The sequence below is a fragment of the Sus scrofa genome, chromosome 18 (genome assembly GCF_000003025.6).
Source record: "Sus scrofa isolate TJ Tabasco breed Duroc chromosome 18, Sscrofa11.1, whole genome shotgun sequence".
Lineage (NCBI taxonomy): Eukaryota > Metazoa > Chordata > Mammalia > Artiodactyla > Suidae > Sus > Sus scrofa.
The window spans coordinates 1,922,645-1,942,849 of NC_010460.4; the positions used below are offsets into that span (position 1 = coordinate 1,922,645).

The window sequence follows — 20,205 nt, forward strand, 5'->3', positions numbered from 1 at the left end:
TTGGAGCTGTACCTGCCGGCCTACACCACAGCCACAGCAATGTAGGATCCGAGCCGCATCTATGATGTACACCACAGCTCATGGCAACACAGGATCCCTTAACCCACTGAGCGAGGCCAGGGATTGAACCCTCGACCTCATGGTTCCTAGTTGGATTCATTTATGCTGTGCCATGACGGGAACTCCTAAGTGTTGGTATTCTCATTAAAAAGACATTAATCCAAATGAGTTATATATATATACATATATATATATATATAGAGAGAGAATATTCCACCAAAAAGAAGCAGAAAACACATTCTTTTCAAGGGTTCAATGAATATTCTCCATGATAGATCACGTGCTAGATCTCAAAATAAGTATTGGTAAATTTATGAAGATTGAAATCATAACCATCTTTTCCAGCTGCAGTGCTGTGAGACTAGAAACTACGATTTAAAAAAACCCTCAAAATACCAATGTGGACGGCAGCTAAACAATACGTTGCTAAACAACCAGTGGGTCTCTTTGAAGAAATGAAGAAATCAAAGAAGAAATTTTAAAATACTCTAGACAAATGAAAATGAAAATACAGTGATCCAAAATATATGGGATTCAGCAAAAGCAAGTATAAGAGGGACATTTATAGTAATATAAGCCTATCTCAGGAAACAAGAAAAATCTCAAATCAAGAATCTTACCATATACCCAAAGGAGCGAGAAGAAGGAAAGAAAACAAAACCCAAAATTAGTAGAAGGAAAGAAATCATAAAAGATCAGAGCAGGAGTTTCCCTTGTGGCTCAGTGGTAACGAACCTGGCTAATATCTACGACACAGGTTCGATCCCTGGCCTCACTCAGTGGGTTAAGGATCTGGTGTTGCTGGGAGCTGAGGTGTAGGTTGCAGACATGGCTCAGATCTGGTGATGTGGATGTGGCTGTGGTGTAGGCCAGCAGCTGTTGCTCCCATGTGACCCCTAGCCTGGGAACTGCCATATGCCACAAGGGCAGCCCTAAAAAGACCAAAAAAAAAAAAAAAAAAAAAAGTAGGAATAAATGAAGTAGGAACCAAAAGAAAACAATAGGGTTAGGGTTAATATACAGAAATCAGTATACAGAAATCTATTGCATTTCTGTATACTAACAGCAAACTATCAGAAAGAGAAAATAAGAAAGCAATCTCTTTACTGTCACATAAAAAAGAATAAAATACCCAGGAATATAGCTAAATAAGGAGGTTAACGATCTGTACTTGGAAAGTTATGAGATGCTGCTGAAAGAAATTGAAGACAACACACACAGATGAAAGGTGGTCCTGTGTACATGGACTCGAAGAGTTAACATTGCTAAATTGACCACACGACACCAGGCAGTCTGCACATTCAGTACCATCCCTACCGAAATAACAATGATATTTTTCACAGAACTGGAACAAATAATTCTAAAATTTGTGTGGAACCACAAAAGATCCTAAACTGCCAAAACAATTTTGAGAAAGAAGAGTGAAGCTGGAGGTATCAGTGCGTCCTAATTTTAAACTATACTACAAAGCTACAAACATCAAAACAGTATGGTATGGGCACAAAATCAGACACCAGACACATAGATCAGTGAAACAGAATAGAAAGCCCAGAAATAAACCCTTGCACCTTAATCGATAACAAAGGAGGCCAGACTATAAAGTGGGGGAAAGACAGTCTCTTCAATAAACAGTGCTGTGAAAACTGGACAGCTACATGCAAAAGAATCAAACTGGACCGCTCTCTTTCATCATGCACAAAAATAAATTGAAAATGTATTAAAGATTTAAATGTAAGGCCTAAAATCATAAATCTTCCAGAAGAAAACATTGGCAGTATGCTCTGACACTGGTCTTAGTAATAATTTGGGGGAATCTGTCTCTTCAGGCAAGGAAACAAAAAAATGGGACTACGGTAAACCAAAAAATAAAAATTTCTTGCATAGTGGAGGAAACTGTCAACAAAATGAAAAGGCTGCCTACTGAATTGGAGAAGATATTTGCAGATGATTTATCTGATAAGGAATTGATATCCAAAATATATGAAGAACTTATACAGCTAAACATCAAAAAAACAAACCTGATTAAAAAGTGAGCAGAAGATCTGAATAGACAATCTTCCCAAGAAGATTTACGGCACATGAAAAGGTGTTAAACATCATGAATCATCAGGGAAATGCACATCAAAACCACAGTGAGATATCACCTCACACTTGTCGGAATGGCTGTTATCAAAAGGCAACAAATACCGTGTACTGCAATGATGGTGAGAAAAAGGAACCCTCCTACACTACTGGAAACCAGTATGGAGGTTTTTCAGTAAATTAAAATAGAACCATCCTATGGTCCAGCACCTCCACTCCCAGGTATTTATCTGAAGAAAATGAAAACCCTAACTGGAAAAGACATATGCACCCCTCTGTTCACTGCAGCATTGTTTACAATAGCCAAGTATGGAAGCAGCCTAGGCGCCCATCGTGGAGGAATGGAGAAGATGCGGTTCACGCGCCCGCACGCACGCGCGCACGCACACACACACACATTACTCAGCTGTAAAAAAGAATGCCATTTGTACATGGGTGACCTAGATGATACTACACTTAGTGAAATAGGCCAGACAGAGGAAGACAAATACTGTATGATTTCACTTATATATGGAATCTAAAAAACAAAAGAAATGAACAAACACAACAAAACAGACACAGATATAGATACAGAGGACAAAACAGGTGGTTTCCAGAGGCCATTGGTGAGGAGAGGAAAGAAATGGGTGTGGGAGATTACAGTTACAGACTTGCAATTGCAACATGCATGACTCACTGGGTCTGAAATGTTCCAGAGTGGGGAATATAGTCCATCCGTAGCTGGGTAGTATCTCTGTGTGGGGACACAGGTAGCGAGACATTGTGGTGATCCTTTTGAGATGTATAGAAATACTGAATTCTGTGTTGTGTGACAGGAACTCACATAGTGCTTTAGATTTATCATACTTCAAACAGACCCGGAGTTCCCGTCGTGGCTCAGTGGTTCACGAATCTGACCAGGAACCATGAGGTTGCAGGTTCGATCCTGGCCTCGCTCAATGGGTTAAGGATCCGGCGTTGCTGTGAGCTGTGGTGTACGTCACAGACATGGCTCGGATCCTGCGTTGCTGTGGCTCTGGCGTAGGCCGGCAGCTACAGCTCCGATTGGACCCCTAGCCTGGGAACCTCTACATGCCGCAGGAGCGGCCCAAGAAATGGCAAAAAGATTAAAGACCAAAACCAAAACCAAACAGACTCATTGGAATACAGGTCATGTTTGTGGTCACCAGAGGCAGGGAGTTAGGGGAGCGGGTGTTGGATGAGGGCCGTCCGAAAGCACAAACTTCCAGTTAGAAGATACATAAGTACCAGGACAACCAGGTACCATGGACAACAGGATGCAGAGAATTCTCCCTGCTCTATGTTGTACAGGAAGGTGAAGAGAGTAAATCCTTAATATCACAAGAAGTTGCTCTAACTTTTAAAATTTTGTTTCTTTTTGAGATGATGGAAGGTCACCAAACTTACTGTAACAATCATTTCATAATTCAAATCATTATGCTCTACCTATTAAACCAATACAGCAAGGTATGTAAATTTATATTTCCATAAAACTGAAAGAGAAATAAAAATACCTCTTACAGTTTAATGATTGACACAATCTTCCCAGTTTAGAGAAGTGATTGTTTCAGGCTTCTTGTTATCTAGCCTCACGGAACATTGTCCTGATGTGTGATGCCAGCGTAATCTTTCAGTCGGTCAATATGAGTTAGAGTGTTAAAACACTGCACTTGAAACAACAGGGTCTTTGCAGCTAGTCCCTGTATCTCATATTTTGTCCACTGCCTCAGTGCACTGTAGCACAGGGCCCTGGATTTCTGTCTGCGAGGCCACCCCGAGGTGTCCTGGGGACCAGAACGTCTCATGAGAGAGGTTGCTCTTTGCCTGGTGTTTCGTGCTGGGTCTTGACCCTGACTCTCAAGATACCAGGGTGAGCCCTCTAAGAAGTTGTAGTGAAAGCATTCCCCATTGTTCATAACACACCCTCCATGGCTGCTACGCACGTGCACTGTGCCCCCCTTCCTCTCAGGTGGCTGGTGGTTCTGTCCTGGCATGGGCAGAGGCCAAGCTCAGGGGTGCTGAATGACTCCGTAGCACGTACCAGTGGTTTCCAAAGCAGGGTTCCTTCCCCATGGATTCGCAGAGTAAGTCATTGGGCTGTGTGAAGAAACTACTAGAAATTGTATTGTTACAATTTTAAAAGTCTTTGTTTTGTGTGTATCTAATGTGTGTATCAGTGAATAGTACATATACAGTTTATAAATAATTCAGGCACACGTGTGATGATGGGTGTGTGTGCTTTTATTTTTGCTGATGAGTATATGATCAAAAATGTTTCGACCAGATAAGACTCTCATGGAGCATCTGGGTGAGGGCTTTATTCTGGGATTTGTCACTTCCTCCCTAAGGGAGCCTCAGGACATGCACAGTTTTGTGTATGTGTGTATGCATGTGCGTGTGCATGCGTGCATATTGTGTTTTTCTTCTGAAAAAAATTCCATGCCCCACACCAGATTCTAAGGAGTCTTTGGCTTTAAAGATCAGCTATGCTTATCCGGGATCCTTGGACTATGAAATGATTGATGTTTGCTTTGGAAGGATTGTACTTTGTTTACAGATCACTTTCTAGGTTAAATTAAATGGTTCTTTATTTGAAAAATAATATGTATATAATTCCATACATATTCCTTTTAACAAAGTAAAGTCTTTTTTCCTTGTGTTTTTTTGGCTGCATCTGAGGCATACGGAAGATTCTGGGCCAGGGATCGAATCCAAGCTGCAGCTGCGACCTATGCCACAGCTGCAGCAATGCCAGATCTTAACCCACTGTGCCACAGCTGGAACCTCCAAAAACTCAAGAACTCTCCTTGAGTCTTCTGAGAAACTGCCCGCAGGACTGTCGCCATGCTCTTATGGGGTGACCCATACTGCACCCTCCACTGGGCTCCGGGTCCATTTTACCTTCTTTTAAAAGATACTGTACCTTGTCGTTAACCTTACATTTCTTTAAAATACTGTGGTAGCTTATAGTCTCTCAAGTCCAGGTACGTTGGCCTGGATCCATGCGGCTACAAGAGAGCTGCTTTTGGAACCTGCTGCTTCCTTCCTGTTGTCTCTCCGAGCTCCTTTTGTGGAGTCTGTCCCTGTCGTGGGTGATGGGATTGCATTGAGTGGCCAGGAGAGTTACGTTCAAAAGTCAGCTGAGAAGGTGGCACTGAGTCTCGTCAGACTTAACTCCTGAAATCCTTAGGCCACTCATAAAGGCACACTGATTTTGAGACAGTACTTTGTCGTTAAAATGTCCTGTGGCCCCGAGTCGCTCTTCAGTTTCTTCCTTAAAGAATGTCAGCAGCCCCGTCACCTCCACTCGACTGACCTCCTGAGTGCTGTTGACTATTCATTGATCAGCAGTCAGACGAGTCATACCATTCGCATGTTCTCTCCAGCAAGTGTAGGGCCTAGGAGACATGCTCGTTAAATAGAACCACCCTTCAGATTTTTCTAAATAGAAAGACTTGTGTTCTATGGAGTTCCCGTCGTGGCGCAGTGGTTCACGAATCCGACTAGGAACCATGAGGTTGCGGGTTCGGTCCCTGCCCTTGCTCAGTGGGTTGACGATCCGGCGTTGCTGTGAGCTGTGGTATAGGTTGCAGACGTGGCTCGGATCCCACGTTGCTGTGGCTCTGGCGTATGCCGGTGGCTACAGCTCCGATTCAACCCCTAGCCTGGGAACCTCCATATGCCGCGGGAGTGGCCCAAAGAAATAGCAAAAAAAGCCAAAAAAAGCCAAAAAAAAAAAAAAAAAGAAAGACTTGTGTTCTAAATGTGTCTGGGTGAATTTAAGTAACTTCCATGCATACACGATACAACGGCACTGCGTTTCCTGCATACGGACTACAAGTACACTGCTTTTCTAGCCTTGCCATTTCACACCACAGGCCCAAAAGCGTCCAATTCAGATTAATAGTGTGGTTTCTTTTTTCCCCCTTGGAAAGGAATGGCCCTATTTGCTTATTTCTTATATGTAATAAGTTCTAAGGATGCACGCAGCATTGCCCTGGCGTTGGGATTATAGGAATGACAACAGGCAAAGCCCCTGACCTTATAGAACCTACATTCTCGAGGGGAAGGGGGTAATAAACAAGCCAGCAAAGCAAAGAGGTGCTGCAGGTAGTGCGTGCTGCGAAGAGTAACCAGAGAGGGGGCTTCGGAGGGCCGGCTGCTTCAGGTGGGCAACAGGAGCCCTCTCCAAGGAGGTGACAGCGAACAGGGGCCTGCGTGCAGCGGGGACAGGGAGCGGGAGGGGAGAGGGTTTGGCAGATGTCTCTTCCATCACCGCCCTGGTTTCCTCCTGCAGCGCAGCGGGCCGTGCCCACTCTCCCCTGTGAGCAGCACAGTGGGTTTCTTGTCAGCGTGAGCGAACCTTCCGAGCAGGTGACGAGGGCGCGCCCTTCAGCATCACTGCTCATCACTCCCGGGGGCTGCTCTCTGTGGGTGAAGGCTGAGGTTTTCCCACAAGATAACCGTCCTGTATTTCACACGCGGATTCCCACCAACAACGGGACAGTCCATGGAATGTGATTTATCTGATTTGTACGTTATTTTGTTACACATATAAACCTGTAATTTTATTGTACTGATTTTATTAAGGGCTATTTTATTTATTTTTAACAGGAATCACTAGATTTGATCTACTTGGAGACTTTGGAAGGTTTAATTGGCTGGGAAATTTCTATATTGTGTTGTCCTACAATTTGCTTTTTGCTGTTGTGACAACCTTGTGTCTGGTCAGAAAATTCACCTCTGCAGTGCGAGAAGAACTTTTCAAGGCCCTAGGTAATCCTGAGGTTTCTGGGTATTTTTCTTTCTTTCTATTTATTCATAATTTTGGTGTTCCAGCTAATTTGAAGTCTTCACCTATTTTTTTCCAAATACGTAAAACCTTAAGAGGTCGCTTTCCTCATGCTCTACTTACTGCTACGATCTGGTGTACAGTTGCTTCATTAAGCCTCAGCTTCCTCCTCTGTAAAATGGCGATAGTGTCTTCTTCTAGGACTGCTGTGAATGCTCACTGAGCTGATTCTTCTAGGAGCCTGAGCATAACCCCGGCCCAGCGCAAGAGCCCAGTGGACCTCGGCTCTTTGATTGTGGGGATGATGGTAGCTGTGGTAGCTGTGATGAGGCGAGGGCCACCGTGTGCCCAAGGCTTCTCTTCTGGAAGTGATACCTCTTCCTAATTTTTAGTGAAAGGTTTTTTGAGGATCGGATTTTCTAAGTATCAGGCTGACCCCTAATTGTAAGTCTCTTCAGTAAGTCCAACACTAATTTGGGACAAGAAGATGCACGTTCTTGGCCTTACTCAGAGAGAGGGCACTCATTATGTAGTCCACGAGCCACTGGGACAGGGTTAAGAACTCATCGCTTTGGCCAAAGTATAAAGAGTAGAAGTGTAACCTACAAATGTATTTTTCATGCTTGTTTCAACGTTAGTACTAAACATATGTCAGGTTTTATATTTTAGAAATACCAGGGCAACATAAACTGTCTTGCTGTCTAAATCCTCTCGGGTTTAGAGAGTGTCGTTCTATAAAAGAAGGGAAAGGCAGTGATTTATTGTAGGAAATCCTGACATTAGCTCATTTACATGACTCGACATCATTTGAATGCTTATGCTTCGTATTCCTTTGTGGGCTTTAGCTCTTGCAGAAGACAACGTGGTGATTAATTTGCCAAAGTCCTGTTTTCAGGTAACCTAAACCTTATGAACAACAGTAAAGCTTTGCACATCACCGGGCTTTTCCAGCCCTGATGCTGAAAAGCTGACCTTTGGGAAGGAAAAGGGGTTTTCTTTTCCTTTTTCTTTGCCTTTTTAGGGCTGCACCTGCGGCATATGGGAATTCCCAGGCTAGGGGTCCAATTGGAGCTGCAGCTGCCAGCCTACACCACAGCCACAGCCACAGCAATGCCCGATCCGAGCTGCGTCTGCGACCTACACCAGAGCTCACAGCAATGCCACATCCTTAACCACTGAGCGGAGCCTAGGATCAAACCCGAATCCTCATGGATGCCAGTCGGGTTTGTTACCACGGAGCCATAGTGGGAACTCCAGAAAAACAGGTTTCTGATTCTTTATTCATGTGTATTTTACTCTTTCCCCTGGGGTAGGGGGCGAGGGGGTGCTGATGAAACTCTGGCCTGAAAGGCGAAGTTACATCTCATCAGCTGAAGCACCAGATAATTGATGGATGAATGCCTGGGTACCTTAATACTGGTTAGATTAAGATCTGAAGATGCATTGGGAATCAAACAGACCTGTCAGCCAAATGTTTAGAGTTGAAATTTCATTGTTAAGCCTGTTTTAGCATCAGCAGTATCAGTTAGCCATAATTCCAGATAAATTTCTACTTAGCATTCACTAAAATGAGATGTGCATGACTTCAGTAAATTTGGCGTTTGAGTTGGATGTTCCATTTATCATTTGCTAAGAGTCTTTATTAAAGGAGTGAAATGTAATTGAACCTAAGATAAAGGTGTATGCTTCGTTGACTCTTTGACCACAAGAGGAAGCGGAACATCGAAAGGATAACACGTCTGCTAGACGGAGTTTCCCCCAGGTGGCCTCTGTTGTTCTTTGGCGTGCTCGGAGAAGGCCGTTCCTCACCCCGGAAAACGATCCTCACCGAGAACCGGTGCGAGTGATCGGAGCTGTTTCCCTGGGAATCTGTATTTAATTACAAAATAGAAAATTGACCTGTGCCCTTTCTTTCTTCATCTTCTTGCATGTGTGTGTGTTGGAGGAGGGATGGAGGGACTGTTTCCCTCTGCTGCTCTGTGTTGATAATCGCATCTCTGTGGAGTATCTGGCACGCAGGAGACACTCGGAATTTCGCTCCCATGGTGGTGGCAGAGGTGACTGTTTCTGTAGGAGAGAGACGTAGCGTGTCCGAGTTTGAACCTATGCGACACCCAGGTTTTAGAAATGATTCGCTGGCATGCTCTATCCTAACCGAGGCTGTGTTTCGGCGAAGAGGGCCTTGTCACCGGGCTGCTGCTCTCTGTCCCCACCTCCCTCTCCAGCCGGCCTGGGTCACCATGCTTCTTCATGTCCAGCGGCTGTGGGTGCCTTATGTCACTCAGTGGTTTGGCCAGTCCTGAGACCAGAATTATCTTTCTTGTGTTGGGTTGGTTTCTTTTTCACTTTCCGTTCATCCATCATAGATAGGCTTAATTTTTACCTTTTCTCCCATGAAGATATGCAGGATTAATAGATTACAATTTGGAGTGCTTTGTTGGGTTATGAGTGATATAAAATTGTATGCCCGTCAGGTAGACAACCACTTGGAATTTTAGGGGGAAACCAATCTTATGCAAGTGTCTTTTTAAGGTGTTACAAACATCTGCGCCTCATAAAAGGTGTTTCCTCAAAATCTGTTCCATGGATGTGCTACTTACATCTTCTTGAATATCTTTGTACTTCATTTTGTGAAAATGCTTAGAGCTTTCATGCCACTGAACATCTTAAAAGTTCTTTTAACTTCTCCATGTGTGGGCACGATATTGTTCTATGTATCAGCTACATTCTGTAAATAATTGCTGTAGGACACAGAGGGAAAGTCATTTCACTTAAAAGTGTGTAATACGCTTTACGAAAGATCTTTGAATAGTGCTATTTTATTTCTGTTCCGGTTGTTCTTTGGCTGTTGCTTTCTCTTTCTTCTTGGAAATGTTCTCCATTGCTTTTCTTTGTAACTGCACACCTCTTGTCTTCCTGCGTCTTCCCTGGTCTTCCTGTGTGTGTGTATATGAGGTGTATTTGAAAACAAAAGAGAGGTGGTCCTTGTCTCGGGTTCTGTTCCCCAGGAAGGGCCCTCAGGGCTGGGGATGAGCTTGCAGGAGGCGGTTTCTTAGAAGGTGCTCTTGGGGCCAGGGTAGGGGCCGGGCATGGTGGGCGCTGGGTGGAGGGAGGAGGGAGGTGGGAAGCAGGAGGAAGGTACTGGCTCCCAGAGCGGCCCCCCAAGGGAGGAGGCAGCCCTTCCTGCCGGCCGAACCCTGGCGGGCGGCGGGGAGAAGGGCCCCTTCTTCCTGCAGGGACTCTGGCCAGCGTGGCGGTTTCCCTGGGGACACTTCACGTTCTGCCCACCCTCTCAGCAATACATCGCTTCTTACATTGTCTTCATGTTTCTGCAGGGCTTCATAAACTCCACTTATCAAATACTTCGAGGGACTCAGAAACAGCAAAGCCTTCGGCCAACGGGCATCAGAAAGCACTGTGAGACCCACGGCCCTGCTCTGCAGTCAAGAGCCCGAGACCCCCGAACTCGTGACGTTGCCTCGGGCAGAGACGGTCCGCTGCCTCTGGCCCACGTGGGGGCCGGGCCGCCACCGTCCTCTTTTCCACGGTCTCCGAGCCTGGCCCTCGCAGGCCGTCCTTTTATTTGCCTTCGGGACCCTGTGCCTCCCGCCCAGCGGGGCTTCCTCGGCAGCGTGTCCTTCTGGGGACACAGTGCTATTTATTGGCTGCTCCAATCACCCACGCGAGAATGTTTGAAAAGGCAAACTTTGCGGCTTTCTAAGGATTCACTTCAGTGTCATTCTAGATTTCATCACAGTGTGGGCACCTCACCAACATCTTTGGTGCTTCGGTGTGACCGGAAGTCCTGCGAGCAGTGGAGGTTTACTGATGTCACTGCCGTGGGTGCCTTGGAGCTGAAATAGTTGCAGCTGTATTTTTTCACCTCCTTAAAGAGGCGAAGGGCACCGTTGTGATCTGTGTTACAGGAAGAGACTGCCTAGACTTTGAGTCCAGGGGTGGGTAGAGAATTCTCCTGGGCCCCGAGCCTTGGTCACACATGCCCCGGGAATACCGTCTGCTGCCCAGTGGCATAAGCTATGGTGGGAAGGACTGTGTACTCATAGTTCGCTGAGAGTTGCTGTGTATCTAATTCACTGTTACCTCTCATGGCATAGTTGCCAGTGCTGAAGACACTTGTAACTTAGATTTTGCCTTATAGGCTGTATGTACCCTCAGTTTTTTTAAACAATTTTTTTGTTTGTTTCCAAAAATCCCTTAATACCCCTGCGCTCCTGCGTCCATTATGGAGCTATAAATGCTCCGGTAGGGACTCCTTTTGTCACCACCCTCTTCAGGCTTCGGTCACTTCTGTACATGCCAATCGAAAACCTCAGACTTCGGAAAAGTACCATGCAGCACCCAGACCCACAGCAGCAGCATTCATGATGTAGGAACCGGTCTGCAGTGTATCATGATCTGACGGGCGTTCAGTTATTAAATTGTAAATAATTCTTGAGATGAGGTCTCGACTCTGCGTCCACCGAATAAAACTAAAGCCTCATACTCTGTGTGACGGTCCACTCGGACAGGGGACCAGGAACCGTGCATGCGACACCGGAGGCGGGGCCATTTGCACACAATGCCCAGCCGCGAGCCTCCACAAATACGTGTGTTCATCAGCACTCGTGTGTGTGGCAGTAGATTGTCTGTGTCCAAAGGCAAAGGGACATTTTTCTTAAACTGTTGTTAAAGGGTTTTGTTGGAGAAATTTCTGAAAAACAGGCTGTGTATATTGGACATTAAAAATTTCCACTTAGAGCCAAAATACTAAGATAAAGTCATCTAAAGTTCCATTGCATATTCCTCTTCTTCATACCTCTGCGTTTCCTGCTGAGTGTCTCTTCTTGGGAAAATACAGCTTCATTTTAAAATAAAAGAACAGGAGTTCCCGTCGTGGCGCAGTGGTTAACGAATCCGACTAGGAACCATGAGGTTGCGGGTTCGGTCCCTGCCTTTGCTCAGTAGGTTAGGGATCCGGCGTTGCCGTGAGCTGTGGTGTAGGTTGCAGACGCGGCTCGGATCCCACGTTGCTGTGGCTCTGGCGTAGGCTGGTGGCTACAGCTCCGATGAGACCCCCAGCCTGGGAACCTCCATATGCCGCGGGAGCAGCCCTAGAAATGGGAAAAAGACAAAAAAATAAAATAAAAATAAAATAAAAGAACGATTTTGTGATTCTAAACAACACTCAGTAAATAACTAGCAGTCTAGCATGGATGAATTTCTCAGCGCAAGATTCATATCCCGAGAGAAAGAATATCACTTTTAACTGACATCAGTTTCAGGGCACACTTCCAGAGGAAGAGTTTCCGGGTGTTTGTGAGCTGTCTGAAAAATTTTGAGTTAAAATATTAAACTTTTTAATGTCTATCTATAGCAAGTCTTTGTTTATTTGAAAGTTTCTTTCCATCGGAGAACCTCAGCCAGGTTGGGACTAGTAAGGAGTAGAGGGTGTCATGAATTCCTAAAGCGCTTCCTGGCGGCTGCTTCCTTGCTGTGTCAAAAGGGAGCACGCACGTCGCAGGGAGGCGGCTTGGAACCCTGGGTCGCGGGGGCCTGCTGTGGAGACCAACTCGTTACATGCTCAGCACGGAGGTCCTGCCCGTCGAGGCTCTGCAGGCACGGGGTGCAGTCCTGGTCACACGCAGGCCTCCTCCTCCCGAGGGCGACACTGCCTCGCAAAGCAGGCGCTTCTCTTGGACGCGGGCTGGGGGCCTGGCACAAGGCGCCTGTGGCAGAAGTGGGCGGCAGCAGGCCGAGGCCAAGCACCCGAGGACCGGTAAGGAGAGGGCCCCTCGGGCTTCCTTTCCCGGGGCCGTGAGCACCGTCGAGGGCGGGGGCAGAGGTCCTGGTGGGCAGACCGCCCGCCTTCTGAGTGGCTGGGTGACCCCTGACAGCGTCCGGGCTCCTGGTACGTTTCTGCCCAGGACGCTGGTAAAAGGCCACAAGGCACCGCAGTCGCCAGGTTTCTTGAAGAGACTCAGCCAGTTCTTAGCATTCCTTGGTTCTGCTATACTTGAATTATTTTAAAGTTGTAAATTCTACAGATTATAAGGTTTGTAATGATTTTTACTGATTTTCCGAGAGAATATCTAGGTTCGACATTTATTTGTCTGTATGGACATTCTATATAAAAACAGAGACATGCTCTAAATCCGAGACATGTGACAAGGACACACACACACAGATGTTAGCGGCTTCAGGGCCACACTGGGGGTTGGCAGTGGAGGAGATGGAAGCTTCTGGCCACCCTCACTCGGGTGCGTTCGAGGCGGTGACCCCCGCCTGGCTTTGCTGGAGCGCAGCCGACCTGCCTGTGGCCTCAGGAACCGCCTCAACAACACAGGCTCACATGGTCTGAAAGCCCGAGGTGGCTTTCTTTGTTGTTAGCAAACTAGTTTGTGCATAAAGGCAGAGCTCTTTCAAATATTTTTTGAAAAATACGAGCATTTTAAAAGGACTGACTTTAAATTTCAAAAAAATTGGTATGATGTGACTTGAATGTTTGGATGCACTGGCAAATTATTTTTGTTTACAGAGTGTTTTGTTTACAAACTGTTGGTTTTGTTCGTTTCTATGAGATACTTTCAATGTGACTTTTTAAGTGTCTCAGAAATTAAAGTTTTACAAAAATGATGTCATATTTTGGTTTACAAGCACTCGAATGTGTTGTTTTTTCCAAAAACTTCAATACCGCCATGGCCAAAACTCAGTGGCACATATAAGTTACTTTCATTTCAGTTTCGTACAGGCCAGTAGTAGTCTTGGCGGAAGGCCGCGCTGAGGAAGAAGCGGACAGTGTCTCTCCCTTTTCATTGGGGAATTTTCGGTAGATCACTTGCTTGCAACCAAAAATGTAGGTAGCATCAGTGATTGAAATCACGTTATCTTACTGAATCATTTGGTTTGTTTAGATTGGATTTCTGTAATTTCTCCCACTGGAGGGCTGAGGCACCTCTGACTGTGGTCTGGGCCACTTAACCCAGCGGGCTCAGAAGTCAGGTGCCCTCAGCTCAGGCTTCATTCACTGACAGGCGTGGTCAGCGCTGCAGTGTCCTCGTGCCTCTCCCCACATGAAATGGGGCAGGAAACAGTAGCCGTGGTTACCTGTGCCCAACCTGAAGAGGAGGAATCACATCCGGATGCCAGGTGGTGGAACACAGGTGGCTTCTATGTCTACATACGTGTTACATGTGCCACAGCAGTGGGCACAGTGCCTGAAACATGAGGTACTTGATAAATGCTGGCTGTGATTTTTAGTAATGTACTTAAGTGTTCTCTTAGAATTGCTTGGCAGTTTTAAGATAATGTCACAAGTAGTTGTGGTGGATCCTATAAAGCACTAAAATAAGACTCAGCAGTGGGGCTGTACGGTAACCACTGAGACCAGGTCCTTAACAGTCTCAGCATGGGAGTTCCCGTCATGGCTCAGTGGTTAGCGAATCTGACTAGGAATCATGAGGTTGCGGGTTCGGTCCCTGGCCTTGCTCAGAGGGTTAAGGATCTGGTGTTGCCGTGAGCTGTGGTGTAGGTTGCAGACGCGGCTCGGATCCCGCGTTGCTGTGGTTCTGGTGTAGGCCGGTGGCTACAGCTCCAATTCGACCCCTAGCCTGGGAACCTCCATATGCCGCCAGAGAGGCCCAAGAAATGGCAAGAAGATAAATAAATAAATAAATAAATAAATAAATAAAATAGAGTTGCCATATGATCCAGCAATCCCACTCCTGGGCATTTATCTGGAGAAAACCATCGTTCAAAAAGATACGTGCTCCTTAATGTTCACATCAGCACTACTTACAACAGCCAAGACAGGGAAACAACCCAGTGTCCGCTGACAGAGGGATGGATAAAGGTGTATTTTATACACACACACACACTAGAATATTACTCAGCCACAAAAAAGAAGGAGAAAGTGCTATCTGCAGCAATAAGGATGGACCTAGAGATTATAATACTAAGTGAGAGCAGTCAGAGAAAGATACACCACATGATACCACTTGTATGTGGAATCGAAAAAAACACTACTTGCCCGACAGACTCCCAGCCAGAAACCAAACTTAGCTATCGAAGGGGAGGAGAGCAAGCAGCACGAGGTGAAGTAGGAGTTCGGGATGAGCTCGGGACACTTCTATGTGTAAAATAACAGGGACTTACCGTAGAGGCCCGGGCAGTACATGCAGTAACCAGCTATAATGGAAACGAGTAAAAAGTGCGTGGATGTATAACCACAGCCCTTTGCTGTGCCCCTGACACAATACTGTAAACCGCCTGTACCCAGTTACAGAAAGAAAAATCACCGCATTCACACAAGCCCAGGTGCGGGCGAGAGGGACGTTGTGACTCTCCAAAGACACCCCGTCCTCCTCTCACTTAGGAAGTGGAAGGCTCTGTGGAGCTCGGTGCCGGAAATGGAGGAAGACCTCAGGTACATTCGTTATTGTCCCAGGGTCTCCTAAGTCCCAGGAGAGAAAGTGGACCAAAGAGAGCGCGCGTTTCCAAAGCACTTCCCAAAAGACCACATCAGCGCCCTCGCGTCGCCCGCACGGCTTCGGAGCTGTGTTGATGGAGCGAACACCAGATGTTGCCAGCCTGCTACGCTAGGGGCAACCTGACTGGCACGTATTTAATTCTTTTCCTTCCATTTGGAATGACGAGTGGGCGTAACTTTAAAAAGTTTGAGCAGCCGTGTGTATTCCTGCTTTTGTGAGCTATTAAACCCACTTGGCCCGCTTGTGGTATTTCACATCCTTACTGTTGTATAAAACCTCTCGATTGCAGTATTCCATGTTGGTCTTTCTGTTGTGTTGTAAATATTTTTCCTGGTTATTTGTTTTTTAGCTTGTTTACGTTGTTTTTTGCTACATGGCAGCTCAAAATTTTAAAGCAGTCAAACTTTGCAATTTCCCATGAATCTGTTGGTATCACCTAGGACGTCCCTACTTTAGGAGTTTTAAAAATATCTACCCACTTTCGCCATCACTCCTTTGACCTGTGACTCACATGCTGTACGCTGGGCTGCACCCGCAGGCCTGTAAGCCCCGTGACTGCCCAGCCTCGAGACCAGAGCAGCCACAGAGACATGAGTGGCTTGCTGGACGGGGGGCTACGTGTCTGCAGAGGCGGCCCGCGCTGTTATCAGTCAGGGGAACTGGCGGCAGGTTGGCCCATTGGCGTCGGGAGATCCTTCCAGCAGAGCTGCTCTGAGCTAAAAGTGGACAGTCGGTAGCTGGGCGGGGGCGGAGCAGGCCCAGAGGCAGTTACTGGTTGAGGTCTGGGGGCGCCAGGGGAGATGGGTGTGTGAGGGGGTGTGGACTGAGCAGGGGACGTCCCGGGAGCTAGAGCACAGCCGTCTCGGGGGGCCTGGCCGTGCACCATAAAATCCACCCTGCTAAAAGGTACCGTTTGTGGCGTTTCGTGTTCAGAAGCCAGATTCAACCGGTAGATTTGAGGATCTCGTTGGCTTTGTGAGGCCATGTATGATTTGGGCTGCGCCTGTCCAGCAACTAGAAGGGAGCTCCTGGGGTTTACAAAACGGAAGCTTTTTAAGGAAGGAGGTGGGGGGGGGGGGGCAAGGGGCGGGCAAGGGACCATTGGCCAAAGAAAAGAGAGGATTCTTTTTGTGGCGGCCAGGACCCCTTTGGGGGCGGGGGTGGGCAGCAAGGGCTCCGTCACGCAGGTGCCGCCTCCTCTGGGGACAGAGATGGCCCACATGGCAGGCTGCCTCCTCGATGGTGACAGCTCCAGGCTGGTTGGTCAAGGTTCCATTTCCGGCGAAGGTCGAACTGCGGTTAGGTCAGGGGTCATGGGCGTTGGCACAGGGGGGTCATTTGGGGCCTGTGGGTTTTCTCGGGAACATTAAGCGTATTCACTGGGTTGGCTGCTTCTGATCCCCCAGCACATTTTCATCGCCACAGACACAACTCCTCTCAGGGCTTCATTTCTTTGTAGTCAGGCATCCCTTTATCTGGAGCTTATTTTGATGAACTCGAAACACAGCCTTCAGTACCCCTTACTGTCACCGAGGGACCCACACGTCCCTGGACTCCCCCCCAGGCTCCATGGGATCCGACGGCCCAGGCCTCCAGCGCGTGCCCGTGCTCTGCCTCCCGGCCCTCTGGACGGTAAAGCGAGGGCTGGGACCTCTGCGGTCTCACCACCCAAGTGCTTAGACCCTTCTCCAAGTTAGTCTCCACATTTTGTATGCATTTAGAATATTCGACCACGAAAAAGCGAGCGCCCCAGGGTATGTGCCTCTATTCACTTAAACGGCACGTGTGTACGTGGCGACATCTGAGTGACACACACCAGACCAGAGTTTGAAGGGATGGGATAAAGAATGAATGAGACACCCATTTTAGTATCGCTTCCCACACACAGCACCGCGGTGCTCTGCCCCCTTGCAGGCAGGCACGCATCTGGCCTTGGCGACCTGTTTCTCTCCTTCCGGGCCCGGCTGCCGCCTCTGGTCTCCTTGCCTGCACTTGGCCACGGCTCAGTGATGGTGCCAGCCTTTCCAGCGTGGCCCCAAACGTCTCCGCCTGCTCTTCCCCAGGGGACACCGGGCCGAGGAGGCTCGGGATCATGAGCGGGAAGGAGCCCGGGGCCGTGTAGGGCAGCCCCTCAGCCCCTCACCTGCTGCGGATGGGCCAGGAAGTTCAAGGGGACGGGCCACTGTGTACGGCCCCGAGATTGGGCCGTACCTATTTCGGCAGCTGGGGTACCTAACCAGTACCCCTCCACTTGGTGCTGCAGATAACCAGGCTCCCAGGGGGATTCTGGGCATGTCCGCAGGTCCGAACTAAAGCAGTGGATGTTTAATGCTCAGCTCTTGGTCATTCTCACGTGATTTGCTGTTTTCTGATGTTGAAACCACTGGGTATTTCTACCTTTTGGATTTTCATATTCAAAGGGCTGAAGTACAACAGTAATTTATGCCACAGAAATAAAGCAGAGCAGCTATTAGGAATGGCTGAGGACCTTAAGACAGTTCCTTTAAAGAGTGTTTGGGGCAGTTCCTGGCGTGGCTCAGCAGGGACGAATCCGGCTAGTATCCATGAGGTTGCGGGTTTGAACCCTGGCCTCACTCGGTGGTAAGGATCCAGTGTGGCCGTGAGCTGGGGGGTAGGTCCCAGACAGGGCTCGGATCCCGCACTGCTGTGGCTGTGGCTGGTGACCACAGCTCCTAGCCTGGGAACGTCCATATGCCATGGGTTTGGCCCTAAAAAGACCAAAAAAAAAAAAAAAAAAAAAAGGAGTGTTTAGGTTGCCGGCTGTGGTCAGACTGGCTGTGTGTAAGTAACACGCACAGGGGGCCAGGCCTGGAGGACAGCGTGTGTAACCACACCGGCAGGCCCACCGGGGGCCAAGCAGGCCTGCTGTGGAAATGGGCCAGAAAGTGGGAAAGGGGCCGTTTTATCGTTGTGAGCAACCCCACGGATCACCGAGCAGCAGAGCAAACCGCCAAATTCCAGAACCTCGGAAATGGAAGCTTTTCATCCATCCCTCACTTATTTCAACTAACTAAACTCATGAATTTGGACTTTTCTAAGCTGAAGACTGAAATGGATGGGTTGTCAGCGTTTCAAACATCTTCGGTTTGCCCGAGTACAACTCCCCAGAGTTTATTTCACTGGAGCACAGAACACACGGCCCTACGTCCCCCCAGGCTCACCCAGTGCGTCCGAAATCAAGGGAGACCCCTCCCCCGGGTTAGGCCGCTTCTTCCCAACTATGAATTCAACAGCCAAGCCTCTTCTTTTGGTAGCAGGAGCGGCAGAGAGGACACGCGTGCAAAGGACTGTCCCCCACGGAGAACTCCTCCAGAGCGAGGAGGCACGTGTGGTGAAACACGTGCGAGCAGGACAGCAGCACCGTCTCCCGCGAGGGGTGGGCAGGGTGGCCGTCGTCGCCGCCGCGGACCGAGAGCGAGAGCGGGGTCAGGCAGATGGAGCACTCGCGGGTCTCCCGGTGCAGCGCCTGCAACGCACGAGGCGTGAGTTTGTCAGGAAGGCTGTGAGCAGCCTCATCCCGTGGGACGCTTCCTCGGCTTGGGTGAGGACTGGGCACAGACCCGGGTCTTCCGAACAGGAAGGCATTTCATTCCGTGGGAAAGTAACGCTAATGGCACATGGTTGCTGTTCCTCTCGCGAAAAATGGAGAAGCATAGCAACTCACCTGTGAGAACCCATTTGGAAACAAAAATACTGCATAAAATGCTAGACATTAATAATAGATTTTTTTTTTGCTTTTTAGGGCCATACCCATATGTTGGTTCCCAGGCTAGGGTCGAATCGGAGCTACAGCTGCTGGCCTATACCACAGCTCACAGTAACGCCGACTCCTTAACCCACTGAGAAAGGCCAGGGATCAGACCCGAAACCTCATGGTTCCTAGTCAGATTAGATTCCGCTGCGCCACAATTGGAACTCCCAAGATTGTTTTTTTCTTTCTTTTTGTCTTTTCTAGGGCTGCACTCGCGGCACATGAAGTTCCCAGGCTCTAGGGGTTGAATCAGAGCTGTAGCCACCGGCCTACACCACAGCCACATCAACGTGGGGTCCTTCACCCACTGAGCGAGGCCAGGGATCGAACCCACAACCTCATGGTTCCTAGTCGGATTCGTTAACCACTGCGCCATGAAGGGAACTCCCAAGATTTTTTTTTTTAATTAAACAATGAAGAGTAGTCTTTTTCAAAATTCTCAACACTATGGAGCTGCTAAACTTCTTTACACATTTTTCAATTTTTTGTGACCAAGTCCGTTTTTCCCTGTGGGACTCTGAGTCTGTCGTGGCTCCTACAGATGTAGGAGGCAGGTGGGGACCTGCAGGAGAAGCCGGCGGGAGCAGCACGCGGGGCCTTCCCCTGGGTGTGTTCACAAAACGGCATCTTCAAGCAGGGAGGTGGCGGAGGTCCCGGGGACCCCATGCGGGTGCGGGTGCGGGTGCGGGGCAGGGCCGGGCGGAGGGCGCAGGCCGGGCCCGGGACAGCCTACCTGTGTCTGGATCTTGCCCCAGTCCTCCTCGGAGAGCTCGCCGCCCCGCTCCCGCTCCAGCTGCCGCAGGACGCTGCGGTTGACGGCCAGGCAGTGGTCGACGTCTGCGAAGAGCTGCTCGAGGTCCGTGTGGTAGGAGCGCAGCAGGCGCCGGCTGATCTCTGTGAACTGAGCACACGGCCGCGCCGCGCTTGGTGGGGGCCGAAGGGGGCGCCTGCGGGCGGCCCCGACCCCTTCCCGCCCACTTGCCTCCAGGCTCTGCCTCTGAGTGGAGCTTAGG

General features: G+C 48.5%; 2 protein-coding genes across 14 annotated transcripts in view; one reads left to right on the forward strand and one right to left on the reverse strand.

Moving 5' to 3' along the window:
- Positions 1-12,307, forward strand: part of LMBR1 (limb development membrane protein 1) — a 139,490-nt gene extending 127,183 nt beyond the window's left edge. For 2 of the 4 annotated variants that reach the window (XM_021079157.1, XM_021079160.1), the window contains 2 exons: positions 6,757-6,918; positions 10,270-12,307. In XM_021079157.1, the coding sequence (XP_020934816.1) occupies positions 6,757-6,918; positions 10,270-10,355 (248 nt within the window). In that variant the 3' untranslated portion in view covers positions 10,356-12,307. The remainder of the gene's footprint in view (positions 1-6,756; positions 6,919-10,269) is intronic. The other 2 variants (XM_021079159.1, XM_021079158.1) reach the window with 2 other exon arrangements.
- The window catches only part of RNF32 (ring finger protein 32), a 28,677-nt gene continuing 27,003 nt past the window's right edge, over positions 18,532-20,205 (reverse strand). For 8 of the 10 annotated variants that reach the window (XR_002340273.1, XM_021078725.1, XM_005673083.3 and 5 more), the window contains 2 exons: positions 19,926-20,093; positions 18,532-18,907 (listed from right to left, as the gene is read on the reverse strand). Coding sequence is in view for 8 of the 10 variants with exons in the window: in XM_021078725.1 (XP_020934384.1) it covers positions 18,668-18,907; positions 19,926-20,093 (408 nt within the window). In the remaining 2 variants the exon portion in view is untranslated. The remainder of the gene's footprint in view (positions 18,908-19,925; positions 20,094-20,205) is intronic. The other 2 variants (XR_002340274.1, XM_005673084.3) reach the window with 2 other exon arrangements.